Raw genomic sequence first — 15,260 nt, forward strand, 5'->3', positions numbered from 1 at the left:
AATGAAGTGGGTAGTGCTTGCCCGTAACACAGAGGGATGGGCTATGACTGCAAGCTCAGAAAGTTCAGGAGTCTGGGAAGTAAAAATCTCCAGTGCCATCGATTCAGATGTCTCCATCTTATTTGTCAGCATCACAGGTTTTCCCAAGCAGTTTCCTGGCACTGGCATAATGGACTTGCCTTGGCTGGCAACTGTCTTCGAAGTTTATCCTTTGAAACTATTAAGTCTTGGGCTTACTCCTCAGTTTTTTCAAACTGTCTTACTGCAAAAGATGAAACGCTTTTTCACTTGCAACCAGAGGCCCTCTAACTTTGACACCTGGCTTTCCATCGCCTGTTATTGTTCTTTGCTGTTAATTATGCTTTTACAGAACAAGAATGGTTTAACAATGGCCATCCAACCCTGTTATCCTCATAGCTACAATTTTCTTCATACATCCTAAATGTCAGCAAATCCGATAATGTATTTCCTTCTACAACTACCCAATCCCCATTAACTGCCAGTGTAAGTTGTAACAACTGGGACTTGTGACAGGACTGTCTATACTCCACCTATTATCAATGATGGGGTCTGGGCTGCTTATCTTTAAGTGTATACCACACAATCTCTACTACCTATTTCCACATGAGCAAAACCAAAGCAGTTTGTAAAAAAAATTAGAATGCTTTCCAAAAGAAACTGAAAATATAGAACAAAAAATTAAATATCAAATTTATGTAAAACAAATAATAGATTTATTCAAAGAGAAATAAAATGCCCTGGGTAAAGCTTCTGTAAAAATACTATTTCTGATATTGTATCTGAAAAACGGCTGACTAGTCACTTTGTCAATACATTTAAGGCATTAATAATAGGTACCACTGAGAAAATACATATGAAGAAAGAGAAAAATAGGTCAAATACTAAAACATACATATCATGACAACTCAAGGTGACATGAATATTTAATGAAAATTTAGAATAAACAACATATGACTTTCATTCTGTGGACATAAAAGAAAAAATACAGCAATTCATTTTACTCATTACATTTTACAAAATCAGACAAATGAATGAAGCAGTATTTTTTAATAAAAACAGTAATTTAATTTCAAACAAATATATTACCATCCTATTCCTTTATCCTGTATGTATGTATGTATCTAATTGGCAAAACATACTAGATTACTGAAATCAGTAACAACCTAATCCATGATACTTCAATTGCTTCAATCAATACATTTGAAACTCATTTTTCTTATGCCATAAGCTTGATTATCAGTTCCATAAAAATGCTACGCTCTACCCCTTGGCCCATTAAGTGTAACTAGTCTTCTGCACAAGGCTAAGTGGCTAAGGTACTTTTGAACATCACACACAATTCATCAAGTGCACACACACTCCTGCTCCTCTCACACACGGCCACCAGTGGACAAGCAGCTCCCCTAGTTCTCTTGTTCCTCATAGTGAGCATAGCCACTAGCATAGGTCCTTCCTAAATTCAAACTGGTAAACAAATCTGATGACTCAGTGTCTGAATCCTTTCTGCCTTCATCTTCTTCCTCTTCATCATCCTCTGCTTCATACTCATCCTCCTCCTCATCGTGGTAGCTGGTATCACCATACTTATCAGATGAAAGGTTCTTCCAATAAGCATCATACCCAGAAGCTCCATCTCCCTCTTCACCTCCAGTCTGCCTGCCAAATTTCAGGGAGCGTGCTATAGAAGACAGATATGTACATGGCATTTTATTAGTTCCAGTTCTCTGCATTCTTATCGTCCTTTATAAAATTTCATAATTTCATTGGCTGCTTTAATTCCAAATGAAAAAATGGGTCATATTTTCCTAATTTTTTCCCCGAGTCTATATACACACCATAAAAATAAAAGTTACAGTGTCATTTCATTAAATCTAGAAAACAAATTAGACCAATAGACCACTCCAAAGGTAAAAAGGCATGTTTAAAACTAAAATACCTTTCTTTTGGTCACTGACAGGTTATTTTCAAATCACATAAATCACAGAATACAGTTAATTTCATGTCAGTACATTTTTCATAAGACAGCTATTTTACAATGCAGATGCACTGACAGACAAAGCTTGTCATTTCTTCTGCCTTAGTAGTGATACAAAGTGTAGTGCAGAAGATCAGCAAAATCATCAGTCTCACTTCACTGTGCAACTATATCTATGATTAAACAAAGCAGTCAGAGTCACTTAGAATTATGGTTCCATTCTGACATGTTTGGTTAATAGTCAAATTTCTCTTTAACAAAATTGGGAGCTGCATTACCATAAGCATGCTTATAGTACTCTTATTCCTTCACAAAAAAAGTTACATAAAAACCACAAGATAATTTCCTAAAGTAGTGATATATTATGTAAATAAACATAGGTGCTCAAATACCACACACCTAAGATAGCTTCAGAATGACTTTGACTTCTAAGTACTTAAGATTACCACCACTTTAATATTAAGGAATTATAGCTACTCAGCTATTTAACAAGGAAGCCTCAACAAAAATTTAAAAAATCACTATCTTAAATTTCAGTATTTGCTGTCATTGACTAAGGTAAATACCAAATATCAAAATGATTATTGGCATATTTAAGTAAAATTGAAAAATTTTACCCACATATTTTCCTAAGCTGTAAAATTCCACTTGCTTAAGAGAACACATTCATCTTTTCAAATAAGAGGCAATAAGAAAAACAGACCAAAAAAAAAAAAAAAAAACGGTAAACTTTGTCAAAGTATGAGAGCAAAAATCACTTCCTTAGCATCTTAAGGGCCTTACTTGACATGCTAAGGTCTTTCGTCTCCTGAGTTTCATGCCCACATTTAGGGCAAGGAGGCTGTTTTCCTTTTTCTTGCTTAAACACTTTGCTCCTTGTATGATCATCACAGAAACAAGCCTATATAGGAGAAGCAAAATAAAGTCAATAAATAAAAATATAAAAATATACAAAAACACAGTAGTCAGTGTTTTAAAGACATAGTTTTGTTAAGGCAGTGAGATTAAGAATTTTGTCGGGACCAGTCACACTTTTCATTTAATGCTCTTAACAGAAATGGTTTTTGTCAGGACTCTCCTGAATAATGCTCTAAGAAAAGGCAGAATAACTATGCTGAGTATGACATGTAAGTACATTTAGTCATTAATAAGTATTTGAGTATTCAGAAGGTCCCAGAAGAAATGAAATAATGGTGAATAGCCTACTTACCCTCACACAGTATATAATCTAACTGGGGATGGAGACAGGGAAAAAGCAATTAAAAGACACTAAGCACTGAAGGGGAAGTGCAGAGGGAAGGGAACCAAAACAGACATGGGATTTGGGAAAGGGATCTTAGAGAGACCAAGTCTTATTCGCGATATGAAGAATGCGAGGGCAACAGAGTAAACAAAGATGGAAAAGTGTTCCAGGCAGAGAAAACAGCATAGACAATGCCTGGAAGTAATTTGGTCAAACTGAAACAGAGTTGGAAGATAAAAAAGAGATAGAGTTAGGCATATAAGAACTAGAGAAATGCTTCTGAGAGGAAGTGACTTGGCTGCATCTGTTGAGTAATCTTTGATGAACAATTCTAGAGACTAGGCCTAAGGACACAGAACAATATGGAAATTGTACTCTTCTATGTACATTTTGAATTAACATAGACTCTTATCACCTTGGTCAGAATGTTCTCCATTAAAAACACAAAGCCAGGATTCCAGAGAAATGTGCACTAGTCACAACTCTACTACAAGGTGACTGGATGACCACTGGAAAGTCATGTGAGCTTCCTCAGCTTCAATTCCACAATCTCAACAATAAAAGTGTTAAACTATATAATTTTAAGATCCCTTATAAATTAATTATAGCTATAAATAATCCAAGGACTGGTGGAGGGGTATAGAGATTAGAAACAAAATCTAAAAAGAAAAAAATGCTAGGTATACCTTACAACGGAGACATGAGTGCTGACCGAGCCGATTGCATGAAACACCTGTGGGAAATAGATTCATCTTAAAATCCCGTTATTTGGTTCTTAGATTTTTGTTTTGTCTTTTATCAAATCACTAAAAGCTTACAATGAAAGCTTGCCTTATTATTCACAGCTGCCTGTCTTTTGGGTTCAAATGTTATAAAACACACAAAGCTCCCATGCCACAAATAAAATAATTCAATTTCTTATTATACATTCTGCAAAAGGCTAAGAAAGGCCTAACAATGCTATATACTCTGAGATGCTCTTTTAATCTTTGAGAATTTTATATATAAATACTGCAACAATTATATACACATGCATACATATATATTGTGCATATATGTGTGTGTAGTATATATGTTGTATGTATATCTCATAACTTATCAACTTTAAATTTATAAGTAAGTATAATAATTAGCATTTCATACCAGAACACAAACCAAATTAAAGGAAGAAAATACCTAGGAAACTTCAGTCTTTTTCCTGTATCAGTAACTACTATTTAATAAGGGCTATTTAAATGCCAAGTTATACATACTATTTTATATGGAGTCTTATTTCAATGAACCTTCCATGAAAGAAACTGTAAAGATGATACTATTATCCCACTCAGTAATGCTGGGTCTCAACTGGAAAATACATGAGAATTTTGTTACAGGTTAAATACAGGTGGCCTGGCACCCACCACAGATTTAAAGATAGAATCTCAAGGGATGAGGCCTGGGCATCTATCTATTTTTAAAACCTCAAGAGGTATTTTTGATACACAGTCCTATCTAAGAATCACTGGACCCAACTAGCAGAAACAGAGTGGTATCACTTACTGGAGGGCATTTGGAAATGGGAAGGAAGAAAGGTGATGTTTTGTGTTTATAATACTTTGAAGGCAAAAATGGTATGTGGTATTCTGAACCAGAAAAGGTATAGTCCTGCAATGCCTAATCAAATCAAGCTAAAAAATGAAGAACTGGCCCAACCAATATGCCATTGGCATTTCTGCTGAAAAATTCAGAACTATATTCTGACTGTTTTGAGTGTTTTCTAGACATAAAATAAAGATTGAGTTAAATTACCATTCATGAGAAGCTGTTAAAAAAAAAAAAAACAACTTGATTCCTTTTTAATTAATACTTATACTATTCCAAATCTTGGCTATAAAGAACATCTAATATTTAAAAACTTACATTTAAATGTTTCTGCTTCTAAAACCTGGCAGCTGGCTTGATGCTCAAATTGATCATCTTCACAGAGAAAGTTATGGCAAAAAGAACAACTGAATATTCTGCCTCCTATTGGATTAAAAGAAAAACAACAGAAATGTAAATATGATGAACTTTAATTTAAAAAACTCCTGTGTCTAGAACTGCTTAAAAGAAATGGCAAGTTACTTTGGAGGTACACCAAAATTGTTCAGACATTTTTGTTCTGACAAAACCTAAAATGAAAACTGTTGAAGTCCTTGAAACTGAACCATAAAAAAAAGGAGCTCTTACTATCTACTAGCTACTCACATAATACAATGCTCAAAGAGCCGACCTGCTCCACCACAACTCCCCTCCACATTTGGGTAAACAATACTAGCACTGACAATATAATAACTCATAGCATAGATCCCTTTTCTAACTACATGGATAATCAAAACAATATCTGTAGTTAGGATTGACAGTATCTTGAAAAAAATCTCAAAAACAGCATTCAAAATATTTGAGTCAACCTTCACTTATAACAAAGCTCATTAGTTTGTCTAATGACTCACCATGGTCCCACACGCCTCGTTCACATTCAACACACTCAGCATCAGTAAGAGGGCAGGCACAGGCATGTGTACTGAGACATTTCCTACCATGGCACACCCAAGCTTCACAAAAGTCACATATTGCACCCTGTAATCAAGGAACAAGAAAATATAATCACTGTCACCCGACCACCTGTTTAACCATGGCAACCATCAAATTGCACACATTTAGCAATTTATCAACCCTCAATGATAGCAGAGAGCTTCATTTAAACATTTTACTACTCAGAAGCCAAAATTAAAAAAGGTTCTCTGAAAAACAACTTCTTAACAGCTATCCACAATATACAAAACTCAGTTATAGAGCAACAACAACGACAAAAAAGGTAAACTATACACTTACCCTAATATCGTTTCATTAAGTCAAAGAGTTGGAAGGGTTTTCTTCCAAATGAATTCTAATTCAAATGAAGTTTGGAAGAGCCAACAGTTTAAGCTTTCCTGTCTATAATAAATTTCTGTAACTAAACTGAATTTTTAAATACTACCATTTCTGATTTTTAAAAATACCTTCTTATCTATATACTTAAAAAATAATTGCATAGCTTTTCTAGAATTACTGAGAAAAGTACTGAGAAATAACTACAGATTGACTGAAACTTCTGTCAGCTTCTTTTTTTCTGTTATGGCAACTTATGCTGTAATAATAATTACATTCTTTGTGGAAAAAAATTTAAAGTAAAATCTATGGAACTAAAATACAAGTTAAGACTCTCCAATTCTATACCCAAAAAAAAAAAAAAAACAAAACAGACAAATAGAATAAATGTTTCAATAAAACATTGACACCTACCAAATACTAAAAGCAAGAAAGAATCTTAAGAGAGTAGAACCAGACAATCTTTCCTTTATAAAGGAAAAGCATGAGGCCCAAGACTAAATCCAAGTCCCAAAGTTGGATTACAGGTGAGGTGAGATTTAAAGCCACGTTTTCAGAATTCTATTATTCAAGGGTCTGCAACAAATGTAGTAAACAACAAATAGGAAGAATGTTTTTTGACTTGCAAAAATGGGTTATCAGTATAGCTAGCAAATCATCAACTATATCTCTTGAATCAGCCAGGGTTCTTGCAAAAAAAGCGATGGTACTCTCAAACTGGCAATCTAGAAGAGGTTATTTTTTTTTTTTGGGAGGTGCCTGGAGTTTTGCTCTTGTTGCCCAGGCTGAAGTGCAACTCTGTCTCTTGGGTTCAAGTGTTTCTCCTGCCTCAGCCTCCCGAGCAGCTGGGATTACAAGGCATGTGCCACCACGCCTGGCTAATTTTGTTTTTTTGTTTTGTTTTGTTTAGCAGAGACGAGGTTTCCCCATGTTGGTCAGGCTGGTCTCAAACTCCCAACCTCAGATGATCTGCCCCACCTCAGCCTCCCAAAGTGCTGGGATTATAGATATGTGCCACAATGCCCGGCACTCTAGAAGAGTTTTAATACATATAATTTACAGAGCTCAGGGAAGAGCTTAGTACAAACAGGAGAGGACTACCTGGACATATAGAGAACTGTGGTCCTTAGAGAAAGGACAAAACCAAACTAGGATAACCTGGCAGGGAGTGAGATGAAGGAATAAACACCCAGATCTTATTATCCTGCTGTGATCAGGGGAATCTGGGGAGACAAATAGAAGATATCCAGAAAATCACTTTTCTGAAATTTACAGCTAATGACATATGATTCTACTTTGATTCTACTTAAATGTTTTCTTTATGTAAGAAGAAATTATTCACATTCAAAAAACAGCGAATTTTAAAAAAAGAATTTGACTGTACTTACATAAACAAGCTACCAAGGAAGACTGAAAGGGTTTTTGAATAAAGATAACACTGACAATCTTATATTTAAAATAAAGAGGAATTCACAAGATGATAATTCTCAGTCCTTGCTTCTATAACATATGCACATATAAAATATATCATAGGTCCACCTCATAACAGAAGTTTACATGTTCTTGGAAATTTACCATAAATAAAACATTCCATTTGACATAAATATAGTATCACTTTCCTCATGTACTGAAATTCGAACAAAATTTTATTTAAACATAAAATCTCACAACAATACAGTAAAACCAGTTAACTCATTTTTTTCTTTTTTGAGACAGAGTCTCACTCTGTCGTCAGGTGCCAGGCTGGAGTGCAGTGGCGTGATCTCTGCTCACTGCAACCTCTGCCTCCTAGGTTCAAGCAATACTCCTGCCTCAGCCTCCCAAGTAGCTGGGACTACAGGTGCACGCCACCACGCCCGGCTAACTATTGTATTTTTAGTAGAGACAGGGTTTCACCATGTTGGCCAGGATGGTCTCGATCTCTTGACCTTGTAATTCGCCCGCCTCGGCCTCCCAAAGTGCTGAGATTACAGGCGTGAGTCACTGAACCTGGCACTGGTTAACTCATATTTAAAAGGAAAACATGTTTTAGGAAAAAAAGAAAAATACATCACGTAATCCCATTTTTTTATTATTCAAAAAGCTGGATTTACTTAAAAAAATCCTATATATAAAATGAAGAGGTATGTTAAATGTATATACTTTTTTGAAATGTAAAGTTTTAAAGAACACTATTATCCTAGGTTCCTTTGGAACTTAATTGCTTGTTTAACCAAAGGCTTAATTAAACATTGGTTAAGAAGGGCTTTCAGTACACTAAATACCGTTTTGTGAAGTCTGGTTAAGAGATATTAGAAAGGTATCACTGAGAAATGAATTTCTGTTTGGATAGGCATGAAAACTTTCCATACCTTGTATGTTTCCCAATAAGAAAGCAGCAGCTAGAAACAAGTGGGTACTAAGGAAAAATCATACAAAAAGCATGCCACTGATAATCCAGATAACTACAGATTTATTGAAACAAGGGACAAAGCACTGAATTTAGAAAAAAAAAATATATATAACCATTGATCAGAAAGACTTTATCTTATCCTTGAAAATGTAGTAGTCTAAGAGATAATGACAAGAAGCTTACCACCATTGCAAGGCCAGTACTATATACACCAGCATGCTTTATGACACAGTCTGAAGACTTCATCATGCACTTTGTTTTCCCTAATAAAGGAAAACATTTGCACTGTTAGTCTTGCAAAGGAATACATACCAGTATTCACTAATTTTTTTTTATCTAGCCCAAGTTCCTGAGGAAATAATTTTTAAAAAAATAAAATTGAATCAGTATTTACTGTTTACATAACTAAAAAGAGAAAATGGATATAATTGAGACTTCATTAGTTGAATCAGACTTTTCAGATTACAAATTACTAATGAATCTATAAAATGAACTATACAGTAATTTATATGCTAATTTAGGCTTGTACTAAATCAGAAATTGCAGGTTATGCTTTATAATCTAATGATCATTTTAACGGTTTAAAAACTTATGAATCTTCAGATTATTCAAAACATTTTTTTAAAGGAATGCTTTTTATAATGAATTTTACATTTTGTAATTCACAATAAAAACTGTGGTTTGAAGTTAACATTTCTTTCTTTCCACAGAACACCTCAAACCAAATCAAACCAAATAATGATTATGTAACTTATCAAGTTAATGTAATTTTATCCAAACATAAAGATTTACAAACAGAGCCCCCAGTTAAGTATTTTTCCAACAAAATTCTGAAATAGTGCCCAAATAAGCACAATAAACAAGAATACAATGATATAGCTACAAATCACAACAGCCACTAAACCTCTGATCTAGCAGCAAATTAAATTACCAACCCAAAACACTAATAGGAAATGTGCTTATTGGATACTATGTGAGAATTAGCAATGTCATTAATCATCTATCTGAGACTCCATAAGCTGGAACACAAAAGAAACAATTTTCCATTATCTTGATTTCCTAAGGAACAAAGTTAAATAGGAAATTAAATGAGAGGCAGGGGCTACCCAGCTGTTCCCTGTCTAACACTGAGAGTAAAAATCAGCACATGAGAAATGCATCCATCTAACAGCACTACAAAATTTAAGCCCAAAGACACTGAAAATATGGATAATTAGGAATTAGGAATTAATGGATAAGTTTTTGCTAGGGCAAAAACCGCTTAATCTTCCATAAAATCTATTTTCGCACTCTACATTCATTACTTTTAGCAAAATAAGGCTATAAAAACTGCCATATGAGTATTCCATATAAGCCAGTTTTCTCTTTTTCATTAATTGTAGAATTGAAAAGATATCTTCATTGAATGCTAGAACTATATTAGAAATATTCAGGGATGTAGCCCTAAACACGACTAACTTTCTGGAATATTATTATATATAAACATATTTAAATGAGCAGATCCCAAATTGTTCCACCTGAAACTATTATTATCTCATAAATAAAAGCAGTATTTATTCATCAAAAGTTGGGGGAAGGCGTAAATCTAGAGTAATAAAGTTCATCGGGTTTCTTTGCTGCAAGTCTTCAGAACTTCTAACATACAAATATATAATAGAAATGTCCCAGATGAGAATGAGAGGATGCGTGCAGTATTTCTCAAATGTATATGCATATATATTTTTCAAGAAATATCCATTAATATTTCAAGTAGTCCGTGGAAAACTATTTGGGAAACACCCATCTTGCAGACATTTAGTTTTATTTTAAATAATCATTTCAGGGTACAAGTCTCCACCTATACTTAAAAATTGGGTACATGACTTAGGAACTCTATTTCAATCACTTGGGAATACACATGAGGAAACTCATGAATCATACTGTAAGCATCAAACAAAAAACTACTGATCACAAAATAAGTACCAGGCAAATGTGGAATAAAATTATTCCCAATGGTCTAACACACTGCAGGTAATATCAGCAGGAATCAAAATGCAGATAAGTAAACAAATAGACACTGACAAGACTAAGATAGTGTAACTAAAAGTTCTGGATCATCAAATGTTATGTCTGAAATCTGATCTTGTATTGTTGAAAAAAATTTATTGGTAACCTGTATCTATATTGTACCTTAATTATTTTCCAGCATTACATCAAAGAGACAAAAACCAAGACTTGGTAGTTTTTTGCTAGGCAAAATAACGTTTTGCTATTTTGTTCATGGTAAGGTGTAACATTATAAACAACTGTAAGCACTGTAACCAAGAGAAACAAACCCACACAAGTTCAAACTGATGAACTATCAGTTGATAAAAAGATAAAAAGTATACCTCCTTAGTTATTATATACTTACCACACTGTGCACAAATTGGTAACTTCTGTACAGAATTACAAAAGTAGCAAAATGCTCTATTCTTCTGTCGCCTTGTCATGTAAAGTAAAATTTTAAAATATGGTCAAGTCAGATAAAAGGTCAGAGGGGACAATTTTATTAATGGTAGATAGAAAATGAAATAAAATTTACCTCTGACACTTGTCACATTCCTGTAACATATAAAAATATCACATTATTTTGTGTTGACTGAAAACTGCAAATTTACTTGCATTACAAAGAATAACCTGTTTTTCATGTTAAAATTTAAGTGACACTACACCAAAGCCTCCAACTCCACCCACGTACACAAGCATCTACCCGTGCTTAAGTAACAAAGGTGTATGCAAGAGAGATACTCCAGGTATATAACTACAGAGGAAGAAATGGCATTACTACAAAAGAGGCTAAATATATTGTTAGTTCGTTTTTCAATTGTTTGTAAGGAATAAAATACCACAAAGCAATTGTTTGCAAGGAATAAAATACCACAGAATGAACACAAGAAACAGGAGAGAACACAAAATAATAAGGTTCAGGGAAAATCCAGATTTCTAAACATGGTTTTAAAAGCTCTCCACAAGCTGGCCCCTAACCACTTTCCAAACCTTGCTGGCCTGTTCTTTTTAGACGCAAGTCACTAATGGTCAGCTATTCCCCAAATATGTCTTATACTCTTTCTTCTCCATGTGTTTACTTATTCTAATACTTTTCCCTAAAAAGTTTCTCCTACCTGTTGAAAGTTCTGGTGAAAATCTCACCTCTTCTGTGAACTGCACCCCTTCCACACACAGTCAACTTTATCGCCTCTTAGTCCTAATAAATACATTGTACCTTTATTAAAGCACTTCCAAAATCTAGCTGTCATTACATATTTAGGCATGCCAGTCATTAATTGTTTTCACCTCTCTTCTCTGGAAAGGACTCGTAACACAGAAGAGAGCCACACGGTCACATCTGTGCTATGTAATCTGGCCTCTCCCAAACAACCCCAGTACATGTTAGTCCTGGGGCAGGCACTGGGTCAAGCCCAGACTGTCAGAGTTCTTTCCTTCTCTGAGGAACAATACGTGATGTGAGACATGCAAGCTACCTGTAACTGTGAAAACAAACAAATGGAGTAAGACAATATGAAAAAATTGAACTAATAAGGAAGAAGAAACAAAAGCAAAAGATAGAACTACAAGTTGTTCCAGGTTCCAATTGTCCCTGAGTCCCAGGTATAGCCTTCCTCTTCCCAGTAATATGAGTTATTCCATTATCCACTCAACAAGCTATTTTTCCCCAAGGTAATTTAAGTTAGATTTCTGTCATTTATAAACAAACAAATCCTAATATACAACATAACTGAGCGATACACTTCTGAAAATAGGGACCATGTAATTCATCTATGTATCACCACCCACAGTGTCTAAAATAACCTGACACAGAGTAGATGCACAATAAACATTTGCTAAATTAAGCTACATCAAACAATTCACACATGTTTGACAAAACAAAAGGAGGAGAAAAAAGGATCAGTGAGTAAAGAAAAACAAAGAGGGGAGTGAAAATAGGGAGAACTGGGATAACTCAGAGAAACAGTCAATGAAAGGAAAGAGGTAATGACGACATAATTGTTAGTTTTTTCGCATATTTTGCCATTCAAAGCAGCCCAGAAATTATCAGGACTAATCCACTTAGCACAGGCAGATAAGGTAATAGAACAGGAAGCGAACAGATGTTAAGTAGGAAGTTGAAAGAAGAGAAATGAAAGAATTGCTAAGAAAATGTGATGAAAACTCAACTAAGACAAATTAAGGCATCAAAGAAACTGGAAAATGTAACAGTTTCTATTATCTATTCTTGCCCAATATCTAACTTTATCACCAACAGTATGTGAAGTAATATGCTAGGCTTTATAAATGATATAAAATCCAACAAGAATTACTGCTACTCAGTGAAATCAATGGACGTGCCAGAGATTTCAAATTCAGTAACAAAATAAATGCAAAAACACTGTATTCACTAAAATTTTATTCAGGCATACTTCAGATAATATAATATATGGTTTTTTCCACTATCAACTAATATCAAAAGAAGCTGTTACCATCGAAGCATTACATGGATGTTTAGCTAAATCTATAGTGCTTCTTGATGCTCTTAGTTGTTTTTCACGTTCTCGGCGGTTCTCAGCCTTCTTCCTCGCACCAGTCTTTTTTTTAGGCATTTTCCCCTATTTTGACACAAGAGAACAGAAAAGATATAACTAACTGGCTGCATTTACTATTTTAATAAATTAAGAAACAGTATAACAAACTATTCTTATTCTTGTTAAATGTTAAACTCTATCATTTTGATAATCACATTCTAAGCCTTACGAAACGTTAAGCACTTATTCCAAATGAAGCAGACGACACTTAAAACAAGGCAATTATTTGCACTAACAATTCTAAAAATGTAAACGTCAAAAAAATATCATAAAAGACAAACTAGTTTTTTTCCCACTAAGAAAAAGTTTCTCCAATGATAAAGTATTCTGCACCTCATTAAAACAAATGAATCATGTATCATTAACAAAGAAAATCATTAAAAAGATCATTATTTAACCAGTTTATATCACTTGAGCTGACGCTGACCATCATTCATTAACCTGACGCTGCCAACACCTGATATAACAAGTCTAATTTTTCCTATGTAATATGTAAACAAAACATCTAACAGTCAACAAATAACACTATTAATTACTAAGTCAAAACATTCTTAAGATATTCAAAGTACTATTGCTTTGACTCTGACAAATGTTCTTCCCTCTACATGCAGTGATCATATAATTTTAATGGGGTTCAAATTTACGTATAAGTGTATGTTTAACTTTCATCATTTAGTTGAAATACAAGATTTTTCTAAACTGAAGTTTTCTGAACTGAATGCTCAATCAAAAAACCAGGTGGTAGCAGTAAGGTAGGAACTCAGAAATAGCCAGGAGATTTGTGGTTACTTCGGTAACGTAACGTAACGTAACGCCCAAAGCACTAAGGCGGCGTTCCAACATGCAAAATGACAAAATCTAGAGGGCGTGCTGCCCTGGCCAAAGAACCTCAGAAAATAATCAGGAGTCGATCATGCGGATGAACTTTCTGCGTCCTCCAGGGATGTCCTTTGAATCCTCTGATAAAGTTAAATCTCTGTTTGTTTTTCCTCCAGTTTGTTCTACACGCTCAAGAGTGATTCTTCTTCTCAGCCTTATATGGGGTTCAAGCCCTTTTCCGGTAACACTTCAACTTCTTGCGGACACTGCGCGTGTCATCAAGTGAGGAAACAGGCACGGGGCACTGCGGCTCTAGGAGTCCAGCCTGGAGCTGAATGAAGGACGCAGTGGGACGGAGGGGCATCCAGGGGAGACGCGGCGGCGGAGGCGCCACGCGGCTCAGGGACCCGCAACCGTCACCCTCCCGCGGGACATCCTACCTCGAGCGCGCTCCGGGCCGACCTCGCTCACTTGGGCTGGGAGTCCGAACTCACTCAGGGGCCGAGGGACAGGCAATGGCGTGAGGCCCGCTCGCGACAGCAGTAAATCCAACTCGTGGACCACGACTCCGGGAAAGAAGCTAAAGACCGAGGGAAGCTGACAGCCAGTTTCGGACACTAGGAGACTGACCGGACGTCCTTTTACGACAGTAGCGTCCTTACGGCGGACGTCACAGGAAGGGACACGCCCACTTTTGTTCGCTCCGCCCCTGTCCCGCCCACTCCTGCAGCTGCCGGTGGCCCCCCCCATTCCTGGGAACAAGATCTGCAAGAAAAGCAAGGGAATGCGAAGGAAAATAGGGGAGGCCCCCTCAGTTTTACTTTTTTAGAAAAAGGAGAAATCTGAAAGGAAGAGGAAAATGAACTCCCAGGCTTGGTACTGGATCAATTGACTCAAACGGCAAATTCATGCTTAATTCTGTTGGAAACCTTTCCTCCCCTAAATCTCCCGGCTTCACATCCCACCTTTTTTTGGTTGCTGCGCGAGCTGTGCCTTCCTTTGCCTGATGAACTTTCTTTCTAGCCTCCTCTGCCTCTTATTTTTGCTATGCCCTCTGGATTCCATTCCTCTGTGAACAAATCATCCCACATTCTTTGCCTCCAGTGTGTGCTCTGCCTGTTTTTAACTGAAACCTGATGATCCTCCCCCTGCATCAGATTCTCCTTCTGATCCAGCACCTTGACCTTTGCGTAGCCGACCGAACTGGGTTTCCTAGTTAATCTCTTGGAGCTCTGCCACACTTAGGATTCAGTACTGGGCCTTTTCCTCAGCTTTTTCTGCTCTCTCACTGCAGGAGATAAAAGCTTCTTTATTTGCTAC

At 35.8% G+C, this 15,260-nt stretch overlaps 1 protein-coding gene across 3 annotated transcripts; it reads right to left on the reverse strand.

Annotated features, from left to right (window-relative positions):
* Nucleotides 1–711: 711 nt before the first annotated feature.
* On the reverse strand, nt 712–14,575 carry ZNF330 (zinc finger protein 330). Of its 3 annotated transcripts, none has more exons than XM_002745331.8 (10): nt 14,381–14,575; nt 13,020–13,145; nt 11,084–11,103; nt 10,913–10,983; nt 8,704–8,783; nt 5,711–5,837; nt 5,139–5,243; nt 3,926–3,972; nt 2,780–2,897; nt 712–1,699 (listed from the first exon to the last, which is right to left on the reverse strand). In XM_002745331.8, exons 2-10 carry the CDS (start codon nt 13,137–13,139, stop codon nt 1,425–1,427), a joined length of 963 nt encoding a protein of 320 aa, XP_002745377.1. In that variant the 5' UTR covers nt 13,140–13,145; nt 14,381–14,575; the 3' UTR covers nt 712–1,424. The 3 variants fall into 3 exon arrangements, with proteins under 3 accessions (XP_002745377.1, XP_078223975.1, XP_035148802.1); XM_078367849.1 differs by having other exon boundaries at nt 11,084–11,746; nt 11,836–13,145; XM_035292911.3 differs by lacking the exon at nt 14,381–14,575 and adding an exon at nt 14,010–14,180.
* Between the last annotated feature and the right edge of the window lie 685 nt (nt 14,576–15,260).

Source organism: Callithrix jacchus, chromosome 3, assembly GCF_049354715.1.
Source record: "Callithrix jacchus isolate 240 chromosome 3, calJac240_pri, whole genome shotgun sequence".
Lineage (NCBI taxonomy): Eukaryota > Metazoa > Chordata > Mammalia > Primates > Cebidae > Callithrix > Callithrix jacchus.

Coding starts and splice junctions, on each gene's coding strand:
- ZNF330 (XM_002745331.8), bottom strand. CDS start 13,139: ATGCCTAAAAAAAAGACTGGTGCGAGGAAGAAGGCTGAGAACCGCCGA. Junction 5,244..5,710: donor ACGAGGCGTGTGGGACCATG/GTGAGTCATTAG, acceptor TTAATCCAATAG/GAGGCAGAATATTCAGTTGT. Junction 2,898..3,925: donor ACTCATGTCTCCGTTGTAAG/GTATACCTAGCA, acceptor TCTCCTATATAG/GCTTGTTTCTGTGATGATCA.